Source organism: Dermacentor albipictus, chromosome 3, assembly GCF_038994185.2.
Source record: "Dermacentor albipictus isolate Rhodes 1998 colony chromosome 3, USDA_Dalb.pri_finalv2, whole genome shotgun sequence".
Classification (NCBI taxonomy): Eukaryota; Metazoa; Arthropoda; class Arachnida; order Ixodida; family Ixodidae; genus Dermacentor; species Dermacentor albipictus.
The window spans coordinates 13,289,564-13,305,380 of record NC_091823.1 but is presented as its reverse complement, the minus strand read 5'-3'; the positions used below and the strand labels follow the sequence as shown (position 1 = coordinate 13,305,380).

The 15,817-nt window shown below is 44.1% G+C and overlaps 1 protein-coding gene across 1 annotated transcript in view; it reads left to right on the top strand.

The window, feature by feature from the left end:
* Positions 1–15,817, top strand: part of LOC135898831 (beta-galactosidase-like) — a 39,383-nt gene that overhangs the window by 11,296 nt on the left and 12,270 nt on the right. The window contains exons 6-12 of the mRNA XM_065427992.2: positions 1,883–1,977; positions 2,737–2,917; positions 4,485–4,665; positions 6,614–6,657; positions 9,015–9,154; positions 12,079–12,156; positions 14,441–14,527. Coding sequence (XP_065284064.2) covers positions 1,883–1,977; positions 2,737–2,917; positions 4,485–4,665; positions 6,614–6,657; positions 9,015–9,154; positions 12,079–12,156; positions 14,441–14,527 — 806 coding nt within the window. The remainder of the gene's footprint in view (positions 1–1,882; positions 1,978–2,736; positions 2,918–4,484; positions 4,666–6,613; positions 6,658–9,014; positions 9,155–12,078; positions 12,157–14,440; positions 14,528–15,817) is intronic.

Genomic DNA, 15,817 nt, shown 5'->3' with positions numbered 1-15,817 from the left:
CAGTTGTCCCATCAAGTTCCTTCTTTCTTTTCTATCAAATTCTAAACATTTGCACTGTAATAAATAAATAACGATTTCATATGCTGGTACGTTGTTAAAATTATCTATGCCGCCTATGTGTGAAAACGTTGCTCATGGCCACCACAACCTGTGCATGAGCTACGTACATCTGTAAAAGGCGCGGAACAGAAACGGCCCTGCTGCCAGGCATTGCTGACCGCAGACAGAATGTGGATGAGGCTAAGAGTGCCTCACTGACCGCAGACAGTCGGAATCTCTCACGCGCCGGCCGAACAAAAGCATCCTGCCGGTACGTAAATTAACCTACGAAACCACGTGCACATACTTTCGCGCTGTCAAAACCTGAAACTCTGGTAATTACTCGCGTGTCTGAGCACACCGCGTGCTTGTGTCGTGTTTCAGCAACACGAACTTTCAACGTGCGCGCGCTTTACGCCTTAAATACGCCTTGAATAATGGTGCTTTTCTCTATTTCTTCCGCAAATCCGACACGACATTCTTAAGGCCAATTACCGACTGACAAAGCAAGATCTAGATTGAAAAAACTGCTCCGCAGGACTCGAACGAACTTTTCCGCGGATTTCCTCCCGTAGCGTGTTAGCCGTCGTCTGCTACGGCAGGCCCACCACCAGCGGCGCCACCGTCGAGGCCGCGCCGAGCGGAGGAGGAGGGAAGTGAATGGCGCTACTTTGGGAGATTGAGGGGCTTTATTAGCAGCGCAACACTCGCGCCATCTCTCGCACTGCGCTTCAACCACATCGACCGCCGCGGGCGTCACGCAGGCCACGCGGCGAAGCGGGATTACAGGAGACGCGCTATGCGGGAAAAACATCAGGGGACGCGCGAGAGTCGCGCATCCCCACAAGTTGCGACCATCAACTCATGTTGGCGCCGAATAAAACGGTAACCCAATCATAGAAACATCGCGTTGTTGTTCGTGTGTTGGTATAGTGGGAGCGCTTTCGTTCCGATCAGCTGACCTTTTGATCGGTTTCCATCGCGAGCCTCGCGGTTCCGGTGGGGCGTTTTATTTTTTGAACAATTGGTTAATTTTCAAAGAGGTGCGTTGAAGCAGGCGCAACAAACCGTGCTTTATCTCGCGTAGAGTTTGTCGTAATTATGAAGCAGGCGCGTTGAAATGAGCAAACGAAGCAAGTTTTAGCTTTAGTGTAATTGCTCGCCCCATCTGGATCCCTTCAAACATCCATCCTCCTGTGACCTCGTGGTTTTGGCGAGTTTTGGCGAGTATAGAGTTGCCTCAACATTAGTCAGTGTAATGTTACTTGTAACTCAGGTACAAGGATACTTACAAGATATGTTTACACTTTGTCCAAACATGACCAAGATGGCAATAGACTATAGCATGCAATCGGCATCCCTTCGTATTTTTCGCTATCTTCACTGCAGTCCCGTTAAGACGGTCTTTATGTCTGGCTGTTCCGTATCATGGCCCCCGGCCGTAAAGGCACCGTCCTGGTGCATCATCTACACATTGCTGATCAAAGGAAGGTGGTCTTGAGCCTTCCTTCATGAACGACGTCGCTGTAGATGTTGACGACGACGACGAGGGACCAGTAGGGATGGTCTCATCAGTCACTTTGTTGCACCACGCGGTATGGTTCGGTGTAACCTGCCAGCAGCTTCTGGGAGACACCCACGCGGCGTGTGGCCTTTGCCTGTGGCTGTTCCGTGTCAGCAGCACGATGGTTTACCATTTTGATTGGCCATGCTCAGCTAGTATGTTCTATGCGTTAAGCCGAGCAAGCTTTGTTTAAAGTTTAACATCGACGAGCACATTTCGTTATGACACCTAGTATGTGTGACTTCTTGTAGTTAATCGCGAAGCACAATTTTCTTCCAGGATACATCAAATTTGCGGACCGCTACCTCACCGAACTTTTCAAGCGGATAAAGCATCTGTTGGTGAGAAACGGCGGCCCGATAATTATGGTTCAGGTGAGCATACGCCAAATGGCAGCGGTTTTCGTTGCTGCCAGCAGTAACAAACGCTCATGAGAAAAGCGATGCTTGCTCATAATGACGGCCTATTTATTTAACGAAAAAGTGCAGTCTGTTGTCCCCGTGCCGGTGGCGTCATCTCGCATGAGGCTTATAGCGTGTGAAAAGACAAGGACGAAAGGAAGACGTGACACACACAGGCGAATTTCGCGATGCTGTGACAAATCACAATTACTAAAGGAACACTTGTGCTGCGCTAATGCCCACTTCAAAAAGAAAAGATAACATACGTTCTTGACGATTATGTTGATGCTGATGCATTATCCCAGCAGGTTGCTAGAAAATTTACTCTGACTCATCATATCCACGCACTGAAGCGAAAGCCAATGGGGGATGTTATTCTGGACATTTTCAGATTCCAGTAAATTGTCGATTTATGCAATGACGGAATTTTAGCCAATCAGAGAGGTCGTTGCAGTCCCCTGGGCCAATCAGAGCTGACTATATGATGGCCAATTCGACAGACTCAGGAAACCTGGCCTTTGCGTTCTCACCTAATAAGCGATCTTTTGCTCCTAAAAAAATGCCGATAGGAAAGAGATTCGAAAGTGTGACCTAACAATCTTTATTAGTATGCGTTTTTTCTGTGTTCGTTTGTCCTTGTCCTGTCCATTGTGGTCGTATTGCCATAGTCGACAGTGTCGCCTGCCTCGCATACCCCTGTGGCAAAGATCGGTAATACGTGCATCGCCGCAGGTGGAGAACAAGTACGGCTTGTCCACGAAGTGTAACCGCACCTATCTTCGCCACCTGCGGTACATGATGCGCCAAGAGCTCGGAAGCGACACTGTTCTTTTCACCACGGAACGTGTCGGCGTGGGCAGCATGTCTTGCGGAAGGGTAGAAGGAGTCTACCCGGCGGTCGCTTTCGGAGCTGGTACGTGTGATCACTATAGATGAAAACGAGTGTGCGAAAGAAATTGCTACCAGCGGATTATCAGCAAAGCAACATGCAAAGTCGGTACCGATATATGTGGCTTAGTTGTGTATGTCTAATATTTACCAGGGTTGCGAATTCTCCATAGGAGGGACGGTGTGTGTGTGTGTATATATATATATATATATATATATATATATATATATATATATATATATATATATATATATGATGTCACAGTCGGTAATGTGGAAAGAAGACGACGCTGATGGTGGTCTTGGAGACGACGAAGAAGTGTTTTAGCAGGATCGATGCTCTACGCTTGTTGGCTCAGCCATTAAAAGCTACCTGTAAATAGAAGAACGCTTCTTACTTCCCGTAACATCATTGGTGGAGGTGCGGGGTATCGATCCCCGTACCTCCGTACTTCCTTCCCGTAACAATATATATATATATATATATATATATAAATATATATATATATATATATATATATATATATATATATATATATATATATATATATATATATATATATATATATATATATATATATATATATATATATATTCGCTTGTATGGTACTCGGTGCTTGACAGAGCCGAAGACTTTGTAAAAGCCTGAGCGTTCAGTAACGCCTCCTTGGATTTAGCGAACGTTTGTCATTTGTAAGCGCATGCTGCCGCTCTAGATACGCTTGCATGGTGGTGATGTTGCTGCCAAGTTCGAGTGGTTTGGAATAATATTTATCCCTGTCACTACAGAGTCACGGACGAAGGAAGTGGAAAGAAAGAAAACATTAAAAACGCAATAAAGAAGACCACGACGAATGTCTCACCACCTCGACAGCGGGTAGCGCCAAGGACAGTTCACGTCTGTCGACTAAAACAAATCTTGTAGATAACAGATCGAAGGAAATTTGAGGTGCCGTACAATTTTTATATTATTTTTAAGAAAAACGGATCACGCGAAGTCGCGCAGTTGGTTCTTTTAATGTTTCTTTTAAGTGTGCATTTTTAACCAAAAGCCATCCTTTCTTTTAGCCTCTATGGCTGTAAATAATGCGTCTGAGCGTTACATTCTTTTTTACAATTTCTTTCTTGCCGAGTTGCCCCTACTTCTCCGTATCGGGTACTGTCTGTCTCTGGCCTCTTTTGTAGGGCGATCCCGGAGATAGACCAGTCTTAAAAGCATCGGCCGATCTGGAAGCTAGCGCAGTAAAAAAATTTAGGCAGTCCGACGCTCCTCCTACTACTCTCGCGCGAGGGTGGCGCGATAGAATGCCGTGCGCAGTCCCATTCTGGCCCCCAACTCGTTCAGGAAGACATTGTCGTTGCTCGACTTCGACTAGAGGTTCATCACCTTCCATTTTTTTTTTACTCGTGCAGCTTGTCCTGTAGCATAGATGTGGCATAGGACCGCTTGAGAATAGAGTGACAGCTGGTGTCAATGTCCGCTGTGTACACTTGCGAACGTTATTGGTCAAGTTAGCTGATGTTTGTTGAGGCATGGCTGTTGAGCAGTGCCAACGTTTCGTTTTTAATTTTGGATGCGCGCGTTCTCGCAGCGGCCAATGTGTCAGAGGCGTTCGCCACCCAGCGACTCTACCAGAAACGGGGGCCGCTATTCGTCTCAGAGCTGTATACGGGCTGGTACGACCGCTGGGCCATGCCCCACCGGCACGTGGACCCTGCCATGGTCGCCAGTGCGCTTCGCCAAATCCTGCTCGCCGGCGCTTCTGTAAACCTGTGAGTGTTCGCGCTGCAAAAGTTTCGCTTGTAAGCGAACGAAGCCTTTTAGGAGAATCCTCTGGAACTTTGCTGACCGTGGCGCAACCGTCGCCTTGTCGAGTAGCTCACACGTAGGAGAACACTCGCGTAACGAATTGGCTTAATATGTAGCCCCGCCTGTACAATACCCCTATACATAGGTGTCGGTGACCGGCTAGGTTTTCGACGCAATTACGTAATGAAACAACAAGTGGTACCTACATATCGCCAGTGCCACAAATATAGGTCTTCAAGCGCATAATTCCTTTATTAAAACGAAGCTTTCCGTGTCCCCTCACCCCCCACCTCCCCCGTGCACCCCACCCCAACCCGATTTTTGGCGCGTCTGCTCGGTCATCGTTCTGCCGACTAACGTGGGCCAGGCCTGGATAGGAGGAAGAGGAAAAATAAAACGTTTATTTATAGAAGTGTAATATGACGTAAGATATTGCGTCGTCTTCTCGTTGCTTCGAGCCTGCGCTACCAGGAAGGGTTGGAGGGTGGGGCTCAGTCCGGGACCTCTACGGACTCTGTTTACCGGGCCTGCTTTACCAGCTCGCGCAGGTCACGCGAGTCCGCGCTCCGCAGCGTTGCCTTGCACTCTTCAGACGTTGGGTTCGGAATGGGGATAGCGCAATTGTAAACCGGGCTGATCCCGCGCCCAGTGTAATCTGTGGTCGCGTGGATCCCGTGTTTCCCGTGGCGGGGGTTTCCTCGTCTTCCTGACTTGCCGGGCAGGTACGCAATCGCTGTACTGCAAAACGCGCTAAAGAAGATGAACAATTTTATAGTACTATGTAGTTAACACCTTCACAATAGCTTCGCTTCACATAGACCCCAAAATTTGCGTTGTATCTGCCTTTTTCAAGATAAATGTGCCAATTAACTAGCCCGCGAACAAATTCTTTTGCAACTTGCGAGAAGGCTGCCGCCTTTGCTCATCCGCCCACCATTGTAGAATTTGCTGCTCGGCCTGCTGGTGCGCGTAGTTGTATACAACAATGTCAAAAATAAAGAAAAAGAATGCTATTTCGCATAAAATACAATCACTCCGATCATCGACAATCACAAGTTCACTAGAAACGCATGCAAGACGGCGACGGCGTTATCACGGGTTCTACGTGTACACGAGTGCGCGCTCTTTCACTTCCTTTGCATGCGCTTCGGTGTATTATCGAGCAAGCTGTCCGCTTGCTCCTTCACTCAAGCTATTGATTGAGCCACCTGAGTGCGATCAAAATGTGAAATATCTGCACTCGTCGGGAAGAGCAGTGCAATCACGGAGCGCGATCACTGATGAAAATGCGAGTCATCCTTCGATCTTGTTTTCAAGCATCAGGACGGGACGGTTTTGCGCTACATTCCATTTAAACTTGACACCGCCGTGCTTATTCTATGCAAGAGGTGCGGCTCTTTACGCTCGGCGGTTTACGCGGGGCCCATACACAAAAACTTGAAGTGGTATACACACCTTGGTGTTTCGCATCTGGCGTATCACGCCTTTCAGTGCGATCAAGAACATTGTTGTGCTGCATGACACCCGCAGTAGGCTAAGCGGATCCCCGATATCACCCTCTCGAAAGCTAAGGGTGCGTTTTTGTCTGTTTCAGATCCGAGCACAGGAGTACTAAACACGTAGATTTTAATGATATTTTTGGGGAACATACCTGGTTCAACTAATAGGAAATTGGGGAAAAAAATAAATTTGGCTGCTGCGCCTTCGAGAGCATAGACTCACACAAAGTTCGCTCGTGAATTGGTTTGCGCACTGGCATCCTGCAATGCACTGTCATTGCGACCTAGCCGAATGCACCAGCAGCTTCGCGAGGCATATTCACTGCTAGCTCAGCGCCACGCGTTGGCTACCTGTGTGCAAACCATGTGCACGAATTGTCACTGTGGCTCACCGCACTGGCTCTGATTTCAGGTATATGTTTCACGGAGGAACATCTTTCGGGTTCAGCGCCGGAGGTGAGAATGTATATTATAAACCAACTGTACTGAAGTAACGTGTAGTATTATGGCGTTGTAGTATTGCAGTGTGGTATAAAGCAGGACGCTGGAGGTACTGCTACCACGGTTGAAATTAAAGTTCTGCTGTCGTTAGGCAGCGCAGACTGCAAGCACAGCATACTTTAGATAATACTTATGTGCTCAGTATGACGTCGAAAGCGCGAGCTTACGCGAGGCGGAAGGGCTGGCTTTGCAAATGATTATAGTCAAAATCGCTTGATAATGTATGTATATTTACGCGCTTAAGAATATATATATATATATATATATATATATATATATATATATATATATATATATATATATATATATATATATATATATATATATATATATATATATATATATATATATATATATGTCCAGATTTTTATATTTTGGTCTCGCCTGCTTGGCACGTAAGGTAGTCAGCAAATGTTTTCGTAAACATCTAGAGTATGAGTATTGCAGAAGCTCTATTCCTTATTTGACGTCCCCTACAAAAGTGCAGAAGGAATTTCAAGGTAAATTTTGTTATTAAGAGCAGTCGCATCGCCAGCTAGTCTGACAGAAAAGCTTATACGTAACCTGTTTCGGGGAAACTTAAAAGGCAAAAGTATCTGCAGCGCCGTTATTATTGTCATGTATGCCGATATAAGTTAGTAAAGGCGTGACGCTAAATTGCAGGCTCTCTTCGTTGACGTTCTGTGCGCATGTATTTATTTATTAAAAAAAAATTTTTTTTTGAATTCTCGAAATCTTTTTTCTTTCTAGACTCCCCTCATTCTCCAGCACATGAAAGAGACACTCTGCCGTGGGGCACGCAGACTTTCATATCTGCAGGGTTTGGATTCGCTGGTGTTTCAATTATATTTATAAACGCACACGTGACTTTTCCCAATGTTCATAGAATATTCACTGAAACGAGGTTTGAAATATGGGACGAGGTTTGAAATATGGGCACATCAGGTTAGCAGGTTAGGAAGAGTTTGCGAATGTTTAAACTTGACAGTTTTAATAAAAACGCGTTAAAGACGAAGACGAAAGGAACACATATATACGACAGGACTGGCGCGCACGTACGTGTTCCTTTCGTCTACGTATTTAGCGCATTTTTATGAAAACTGTCAAGACGAACCAACTCGGCCAAACCAAGGTATTGTTGGGAATGTGTGCTGAACAAGCACCCGGGCATAATTTTTCCAATTAAAGCTCACACGCCCTGACAATATTTACGCCCTCGGCCACGGAGATGTAGTGTATACACTGCGCAATTCGTATGGTGTTATACCGGAAAATCTTCTCACGAGTGCGAAGTTAGGCGAGTTGGTTGAGCGACATATTACTAAAGAAAGTGTGCAAGTTACGGGGCTGCAGAGAGACGAAAGAGCCCATGCGCTTATTGTCAACCAGTGGTTTATTGATAGGAAACACATACAGGTATAAAGGACATTTTAAAGTGACATCGAAAGGCGCAATAAAGATAGCCGATGTCATAGCTGCGTGTCATCGAGAATGGTATTTATGTTCTCTTCTTTTTCAGGCGTGACGTTGTCTATATCAGTTAATACTTTTGCACGTTATCATGTATGTCCGCGACAAATCGATGACAGTGACAGTACAGTGAAAGGTCAGTCAAGAAGCAAGACAATGTAAGCGTGATAATATGCGCTTCCTATATGAATAAACTACCAGCTGATAGTCAGCGCCTGCATTCTCTCATTTCCCTTCGGTCTTGTTGGTCGCAGCTTATTCTTCTTCTTCTTCTTCTTCTTCTTCTTCTTCTTCTTCTTCTTCTTCTTATTATTATTATTATTATTATTATTATTATTATTATTATTATTATTATTATTATTATTATTATTATTATTATTATCTGTTCGTTAGATTACCTGTGCGCCAGTATTAAAACATCCCAGTTTTTTTCTGGGCTCATAATCTACAGAATGGATTGATCAATTTACTTTTGTTGACTGTCATGACTAGTTCGTGTTTTTCTTCGTCTTTATGTTGCGAAATCACCTTCGCTTTTGTTGAATGTAAACTGTTGCTATTCATAATTTTCATTTTCTTTTTCATGCTTCTTCCTGTATTTATTTATATTTAAACATTTTCTGTTACCCGTGCGCCAGCACTCAGACATACGGTTGTTCCTGGGCACGGTAAATAAACAATTGATTGATTGATTGATTGATTGATTGATTGATTGATTGATTGATTGATTGATTGATTGATTGATTGATTGATTGATTGATTGATTGATTGATTGATTGATTGATTGATTGATTGATTGATTGATTGATTGACGCTCACTTTTCTCCCTGCACCCTTGAAAGCGTCCATGGTCGCAGCCACGGGAAACAAGGGCGCGCTCTTCTACCGGCCCCATGTGACGAGCTACGATTTCGGCGGCCTCCTGACGGAAGCTGGAGACGCGACCGACTTGTTCGTCGCCGTCCGTCGCGTCATTTCCGAGGCAAGCGGTCACGTTCCGGCTTCCTTGACGCTGTCGACCGGTGGCGTCAGCTGCAGAGAATCAGAGCCGTGACCAGGACGTCGCTGGAAATCTTGCTTACACACCTGAAGTTGTGAAGCGCCTTCCAGGAAGCGTTCTACGGCTAGAGCGTTTGAAGGAGCGCTAAACAGAAAAACTATAACTCTTTATAGCGATGAAACAGCCTTTCAACCCTATTTTCGTTGATATCGAGGTAGCACGTTGATTACACGGAGAGAAAATGAAAACTGAACGTTTATATATATATTTTTTTCGATTTCCCACCGACACCTCAGCGTTTTGCATGTTAGAGTGATGTACTTTTTTTTTGTATTCGGGCCATTGTAGCGCAGCAAATGCTCTCGAAAATATTTACGTCCAGCGCAGCTGTCTTCTTTAGAGAATAGTACGTCGTAGGCCTTCTTTCACGGTCAGACGGCCGGATCAGACGGCGCCGAAATCAGAGACGTCACGGCGAGCGCAGAAACGTGAAGGCGGCGTCGCCACCCGTTTTTCGTTTCTGCGGCTTTTTTTTTTTTGCCTAATCAAACTTTCTTTCACTGTAAGGTCGGTTTTCTGATAATGTAGAAACTGAATTTACTAATAATTCTCAACCTGTTTTCTTCTTTAGTGTCCCTTTAAAGAGGGTTTAGTAATAACGGAGATACAAGCAATAAAAGCGGTTCTTATTGTTGTATAAACTATATAGTAATTTATTTAAGAGGAAGCTTAAGCTCGGGTGCCCCTATCTAGATACATGTGAAAGGAGAATTCGTTTTTCTCGGCAACCACTGCACCGAATTTTACGAGGTTGGTTGCACTTAAAAGAAAATACTTAGAATCTAGCGACTGTTGGTTTCGAATTTCTCATCTAGCTCATTTTTTGTTTATTAAAAATTGGCAAAAATCGCAAATTTTCAGAAAACTAAACCATCCAGTTTACAACTCTATCTTTCGGCAATGAAAAACGATATCACAGTTCTGTGCATTGCATCTAACAGTACATCTAAAACGGACAAAATTGGTAGATTACACATGATCTTTTTTTTTAAATTAGTAATATGTAAATACAGCTTTTGCAGAACCTTTGTACACAAAGTAGCGAATTAACGTAAGATATAAATCGACATATTGAATTTGTCCGCTTTGAATGATCTAATGGATGCTGTTTACAAAACCGCGATATCTGTTCTTGATACGAAGATATTAATTTGTAAACTTCGTGCTTTTATCTTTTTCGCACTTTCGAATTTTTGAAAATTCTTTTAATAAAATTGAGGACTTAAATAGAAATTGCGCTTCCAACAGTCACTAGAATTTACCTCCTTTTCTCGAATCCAACAAATTTCAATAAATTTGGTCCAGGGGTTACCTCAAAAAAGCGTTTCTGCATTTTACATCTGTTTGAATAGGCCGCGTCGGAGCTAAAGCCTGATTACCCTATAGGTAGTGTATTATCTACGTATAGAATATTATAGCGGTTTTCTTTGTTGTATAACTGTATGTAGGGTTTGGTTTCACTGTTCTTTTATGGCTTGATCTTTATTTAAAACAATGTGTCACATTAAAAGAAAAGACAGTGTTGTGATATCGTGGTGTCTTTCAGCTGCTCTCATTGTTGACAAAGGGTGGCAGATGATTCCTCAAGCCCTCACTTAAACGGCTTTTCCCTCCGGCTCCTGTTTCGCTATACTGTGACGAAACAAATAAAGCAAGCAATCGAATGAAATGTTGCGTTCAAAGAACCTAGCTACACTATCCGCAACAGAGGCTATCTAACCATGACTCTGCGAGTGCCTTAAAGCGATGTTTGTGGACTTTCATTTGGCCCTTTTTAAAGCTTCTTGGGCTATATGGATGGCACAATTCATGAACGGTGTTTGAAAACTTCTAGTGTATAATCTAAATTTCATCGGTGGGGCCTGGTGAGAGGCCCTTCAACATGTATACGTGCATATCGGACCAGCTAGCTTCGCTTCCTAAGCCAGTTACTTACAAAATTCATTTGGGCAATCTATAACTTCTCAGTGTATAGGCTGTAGATTATCTATAGACGGCTTGCATACTTACGTCCTTGCACTTTTCGGCAACTAATGTCTGTATACTTTTTAGCAAACGACTCATGTGAAAGTCGATGAGCCATGATATAGATAAACGGAAATGGGCACTACCTTCATTTACCCTTATAAATTACTGTGTATGGGCTTTGTATAGCCAAAATAAGTCTTTAAGAAGAAAAGTAGATAATTTGTTAAAGCTTCCTGCTACCCCAAGAAGTGAAGCTTCTATTTGGTGGTGTTACGCCATCCTTCCGACATGGGCTAGCTCTCTGTCCTTTCCCGTATTCTTCTCACTCACTTACGCTATTCAAAACCTTTACTATGCCATACCAACAGGCAAAAATTGGCGCGATGGTGAATTCATAGACTCTCTGAATTAATTTTTATAGAGCGCGCTTGCATAAATTGTCAATTAACGGATACGCATGTCAACGCTTAGATAGCGCATTCTGCTGATACATCGTACGTAACTACATCGCAAAGTTTCAGCCAAGCCCGCGTCGCTTTAACACGAGTACACGTTGTATTGTTTGTCGGAGCTTCACCTTGGCAAACCCGCCCTGGTTGCTCAGTGGCTATGGTGTTGGGCTGCTGAGCACGAGGTCGCGGAATCGAATCCCGGCCACGGCGGCCGCATTTCGATGGGGGCGGAATGCGAAAACACCCGTGTAATTAGATTTAGGTGCGCGTTAAGGTACCCCAGGTGGTCAAAATTTCCGGAGTCCTCCACTAAGGCGTGCCTCATAATCAGACAGTGGTTTTGGCACGTAAGATCTCATAATTTAAATAATTCACCTTGGCAAAAGAGAATAGATAGATATAACCTATTCTGCATTTTCATTTTAGTTGTTCCCGAATAAAAGCCTACCGGAAATTCCGATACAAAAGCGCAAGATGAAATTCGGGCCTATCAAGATGATGCACGTAAGTAGCTGAAGATAGTCGGAGAGAGCATGCTTTCACGGCTGTGTGAAGTCCTGTTACTCGATTTTTAAGGAGTGGGGCGGAGGGTCGAAACAGCTTATAAAGAAGTCACTTAAAAGAATAGAAATCGTAAAGATCAATTTAGTAACTTTTTGGTACATATACATTAAATTTTCTTTTCGTTCATAATTATGACGGGTGGAAAAGGAAATGAAAGTGCCTTTGACGATTTGTGTGCCCTATACACACAGTATCTCTTCGACGAAAACAAAAGAAAAAAAAACAACTAGGCGGCAAGCAGCGTTATCCCGTTCCGCAAGAATTTTTCAAATGCTAATGAAGACATTTTAGTTTATTATTTTCACATTGTTGCCCTAATTTGGGGGGGGGGGGGAGGAGTGCGTCCACGAAGAAGCATAAATTATCTGTGCAGGCTGCATTTTACAAGACTGCATAGCGTCGCAAGTAAAATTAACGGAAATGTAACTTTGAAGGTGCTGCATACAGGGTCTTAGATCTAAGCTAACTTTAGCCTAGGTTTTACAATAAGCCAAAGCACTCTTATATGAGGAGGCGACTGAATTAATGTTGCTGGCTAATGGATAGAACAAGCAACACTATTTTTAACATTGTGTTTAATTGAATTATTAGTCCAAATTAATTTAGCAACTTCGGAAGCGTTAACAATAGCGAAATACTTCCAATAAGAAAGTTGTCGAAACTTCTAGGAAACATAATTCAGCAGATTTTAACTTTTTGTTATGCAACAATTTTTTCTGCGTCCTAAAGAAGGTCTCCGAATTATGAAAAAAAAAAAATTGGAGGACGCTTAAGCTTCGCCTTCAAGAGTGGGACGCGACAGCGTTCCCGTCGACCCGCCAAGGGGTATAAGACAATGCGCTACGGCACAGCAATCACTTACGATGCGCCCCGCATCGGACTTAGCGCCCACCTATCACGCGGTGAACGTCGAGCAACGCAGCGTTCGGCGCGACAACGAAACGTGCGCCTGAGCGAACGAAACGAACCAAAGAACTCGGTGTCTCGGAGGGGAAACGATCTACGCCAGCCAAACGTCGTGATCGGCACGGGCAGAGAGATAGATAGTAATCTAAACCGGGAGCCCGGCGAAGCGTCGTCAGGGGAGAGGGAGTCCCGCGACGCGCCTGGCAGCGGTCCCAATGCGCGCGCGGCGCGCCTCCTGTCGGGGCAGCGCCGTACATTGAGAGGAGGGGGTCTTCTGTGTTTGCCGCAAGATGGCTCTGCGTGTGCGGAAAGCGCAAAAGAAATGCAGCGGAAACGCACTTCGCAACTCGTGTAATTGTGACTTCTGTACGTTACATGTTCATAATTACCGATATACACCGCAGTATAACTTTCCACGGCTGGTTTCGAAGGCAACACCGCATTCACTAGAGGCGCGTTTGCACCGCTTGGAAGCATCGAACTCGTGGCTGAGTGGTAGCGTCTCCGTCTCACACTCCGGAGACCTGGGTTCGATTCCCGCCGGGCCAATCTTGGAAGTTGCTTTTTATTTATGAAGCGCCTGCCGTGATTTATCGCTCACGGTCAACGCCGCCGACGCCGACACCCGACGCCGACGACACCGGCTTTTCTGCGACACGAGCTCCTTAACGCTATCGCGTTAAAAGAATTAAGAAACTCCTTTTGCATGCCCGATTACGCACCGCGATTGCACTGCTCTCAGACGTGCCACGAACAGCTAGCTCCTTGTGTGCTGCCGCCTAAAAATTTGGAGGGCAGCGACGAAAGTGCTGGCTGCGCGGTTTACGACGGTGATGTGCTTGCTTCGCTCGAGGAGCGCGGAGCCGCAGCGTGCTGGCGGCCCGCCGCTGGGTGACGTAAGCAGAACGTAGCTTCGAGGGGCGTGGCATCACGCTCGTTGTAACCTCCAAATTTCGGTCTCGCGCGCTCTGATAGCCGAAATTCGTCGTGCCACAGTTCCCGCGGGTAACTCACTTTTCCCAGACACAAAATTTGATGTCGCTTTTATGGAGAGTTTGCTTCCATTTCCCCATTACGATGAGCCTGTTGAATATGAAAGTCGAAAATTTAATGAATATATTTTGTTAATCAGCGACTATTGCCACGTATCACCCGTCACCCCGTGGTCGTGCCACCACTTACGGCATGTCTCCGAAGAAACCCCACTTTTTTTTTTAAACGGCCATTATTATATATTACTCATTGTCTTCGTAGAGACACTCTATATATTTGTTCACTTTTGTATAGTCTCGCCCAACTATTTGTTCTCTCGCCAAAGATGTTCGGCTTCGCGGGACTTCGGTACCTCTCCCGTGGTCGCTCAGTGTCATCGCAATATCCTCTGACCTTCGAACAAGTCGGCCACGTAAGTACATTAGGGCTGTTCTCTGTAAACTGCAGTGTTTTGCCACTTTACAAAGGGGATTTCTTGGCCATGACGAAGGCAAGCCTGACCCGTCGTGGTTGCTTAGTGGCTATGGTGTTGGGCTGCTGAGCACGAGGTCGCGGGATTCAATCCCGGCCACAGCGGCCGCGTTTCGATGGGGGCGAAACCATCCGTGTACTTAGATTTAGGTGCACGTTAAAAAACCCCAGGTGGTCGAAATTTCTGAAGTCCTCCACTACGGCGTGTCTCATAATGAGAAAGAGGTTTTGGCACGTTAAAGCCAGTAATTAATTTTTTTGTATTGAAGGCAAGCCTCCTTGTCTAAAAGTTGGCTTCAACGACGTTCCCTGTCCGACCACCACACTAAGTCACTTCGTGGCTCTCCCCCTTCCCGTGAACTTGTGTCTTGTTTGTGTTCCACGCAGGCACATACCCAAGGGCGCCCCCCCCCCCCGGAACTAAGCGCCATCTATTGAAGTTATTGTTTATTTTCAGTAATCTGCATTTTGCTGCAAGATAGTGAGCTGTTTATGTTCTTGTTTTATGTATTGCCACATTTCGGTGGTAATACATTGGTTTTTATGCATTCCACTTCCTTCTTTAATGCCCACGTCCCTTGAGGGTATTTAAATGAAGTAATTAATTAATGAATTAATTAATCAACACATAATTAAGGAATGGTTAATCAACTAAGTGGCTAAAGCGTTATTAATGAATTGATCAATGCAGTAATTAACTAACTAATTAATCATTTAGTAATCAGCTAATTAAATGTTCATTTAATGAATACATTTAAGTGAATAATTAAGTAATTAAGAAAGAGTAATTAATTAGTTAAGCAATCAACACTGCATAATCAACGAATTAAGTAATTAACAATGGATTAGTTAGCTAATTGATTGAAGTAACAATTGCCGAGTTAATTAAGTGTTGTAATTTATTGCGTAATTATTGAATTAATCAGTAAATAATCAACCACTACTAATGAACTACTTAATTAACGGACTTACCGACAAAAGCTAATTAAGTAACCAATTACTGTGGTTAATTAATTAATCAATTAATTAGGCATTAGGTAGTTAATTAGTTAAGGAATGAATAATTAACGAAATGGTAAGTTAATTGCTAGATTTATCAATGAATTACTCAAGTAATTAATTAGTCAATTAGATAAGTAGTCACCTAGTCGATCACTAATTAGCAAGCTAGCTAATTAAATAATTAAATAATTATAATTACCTATATAGCGATTAATGAAATGCTAATCAA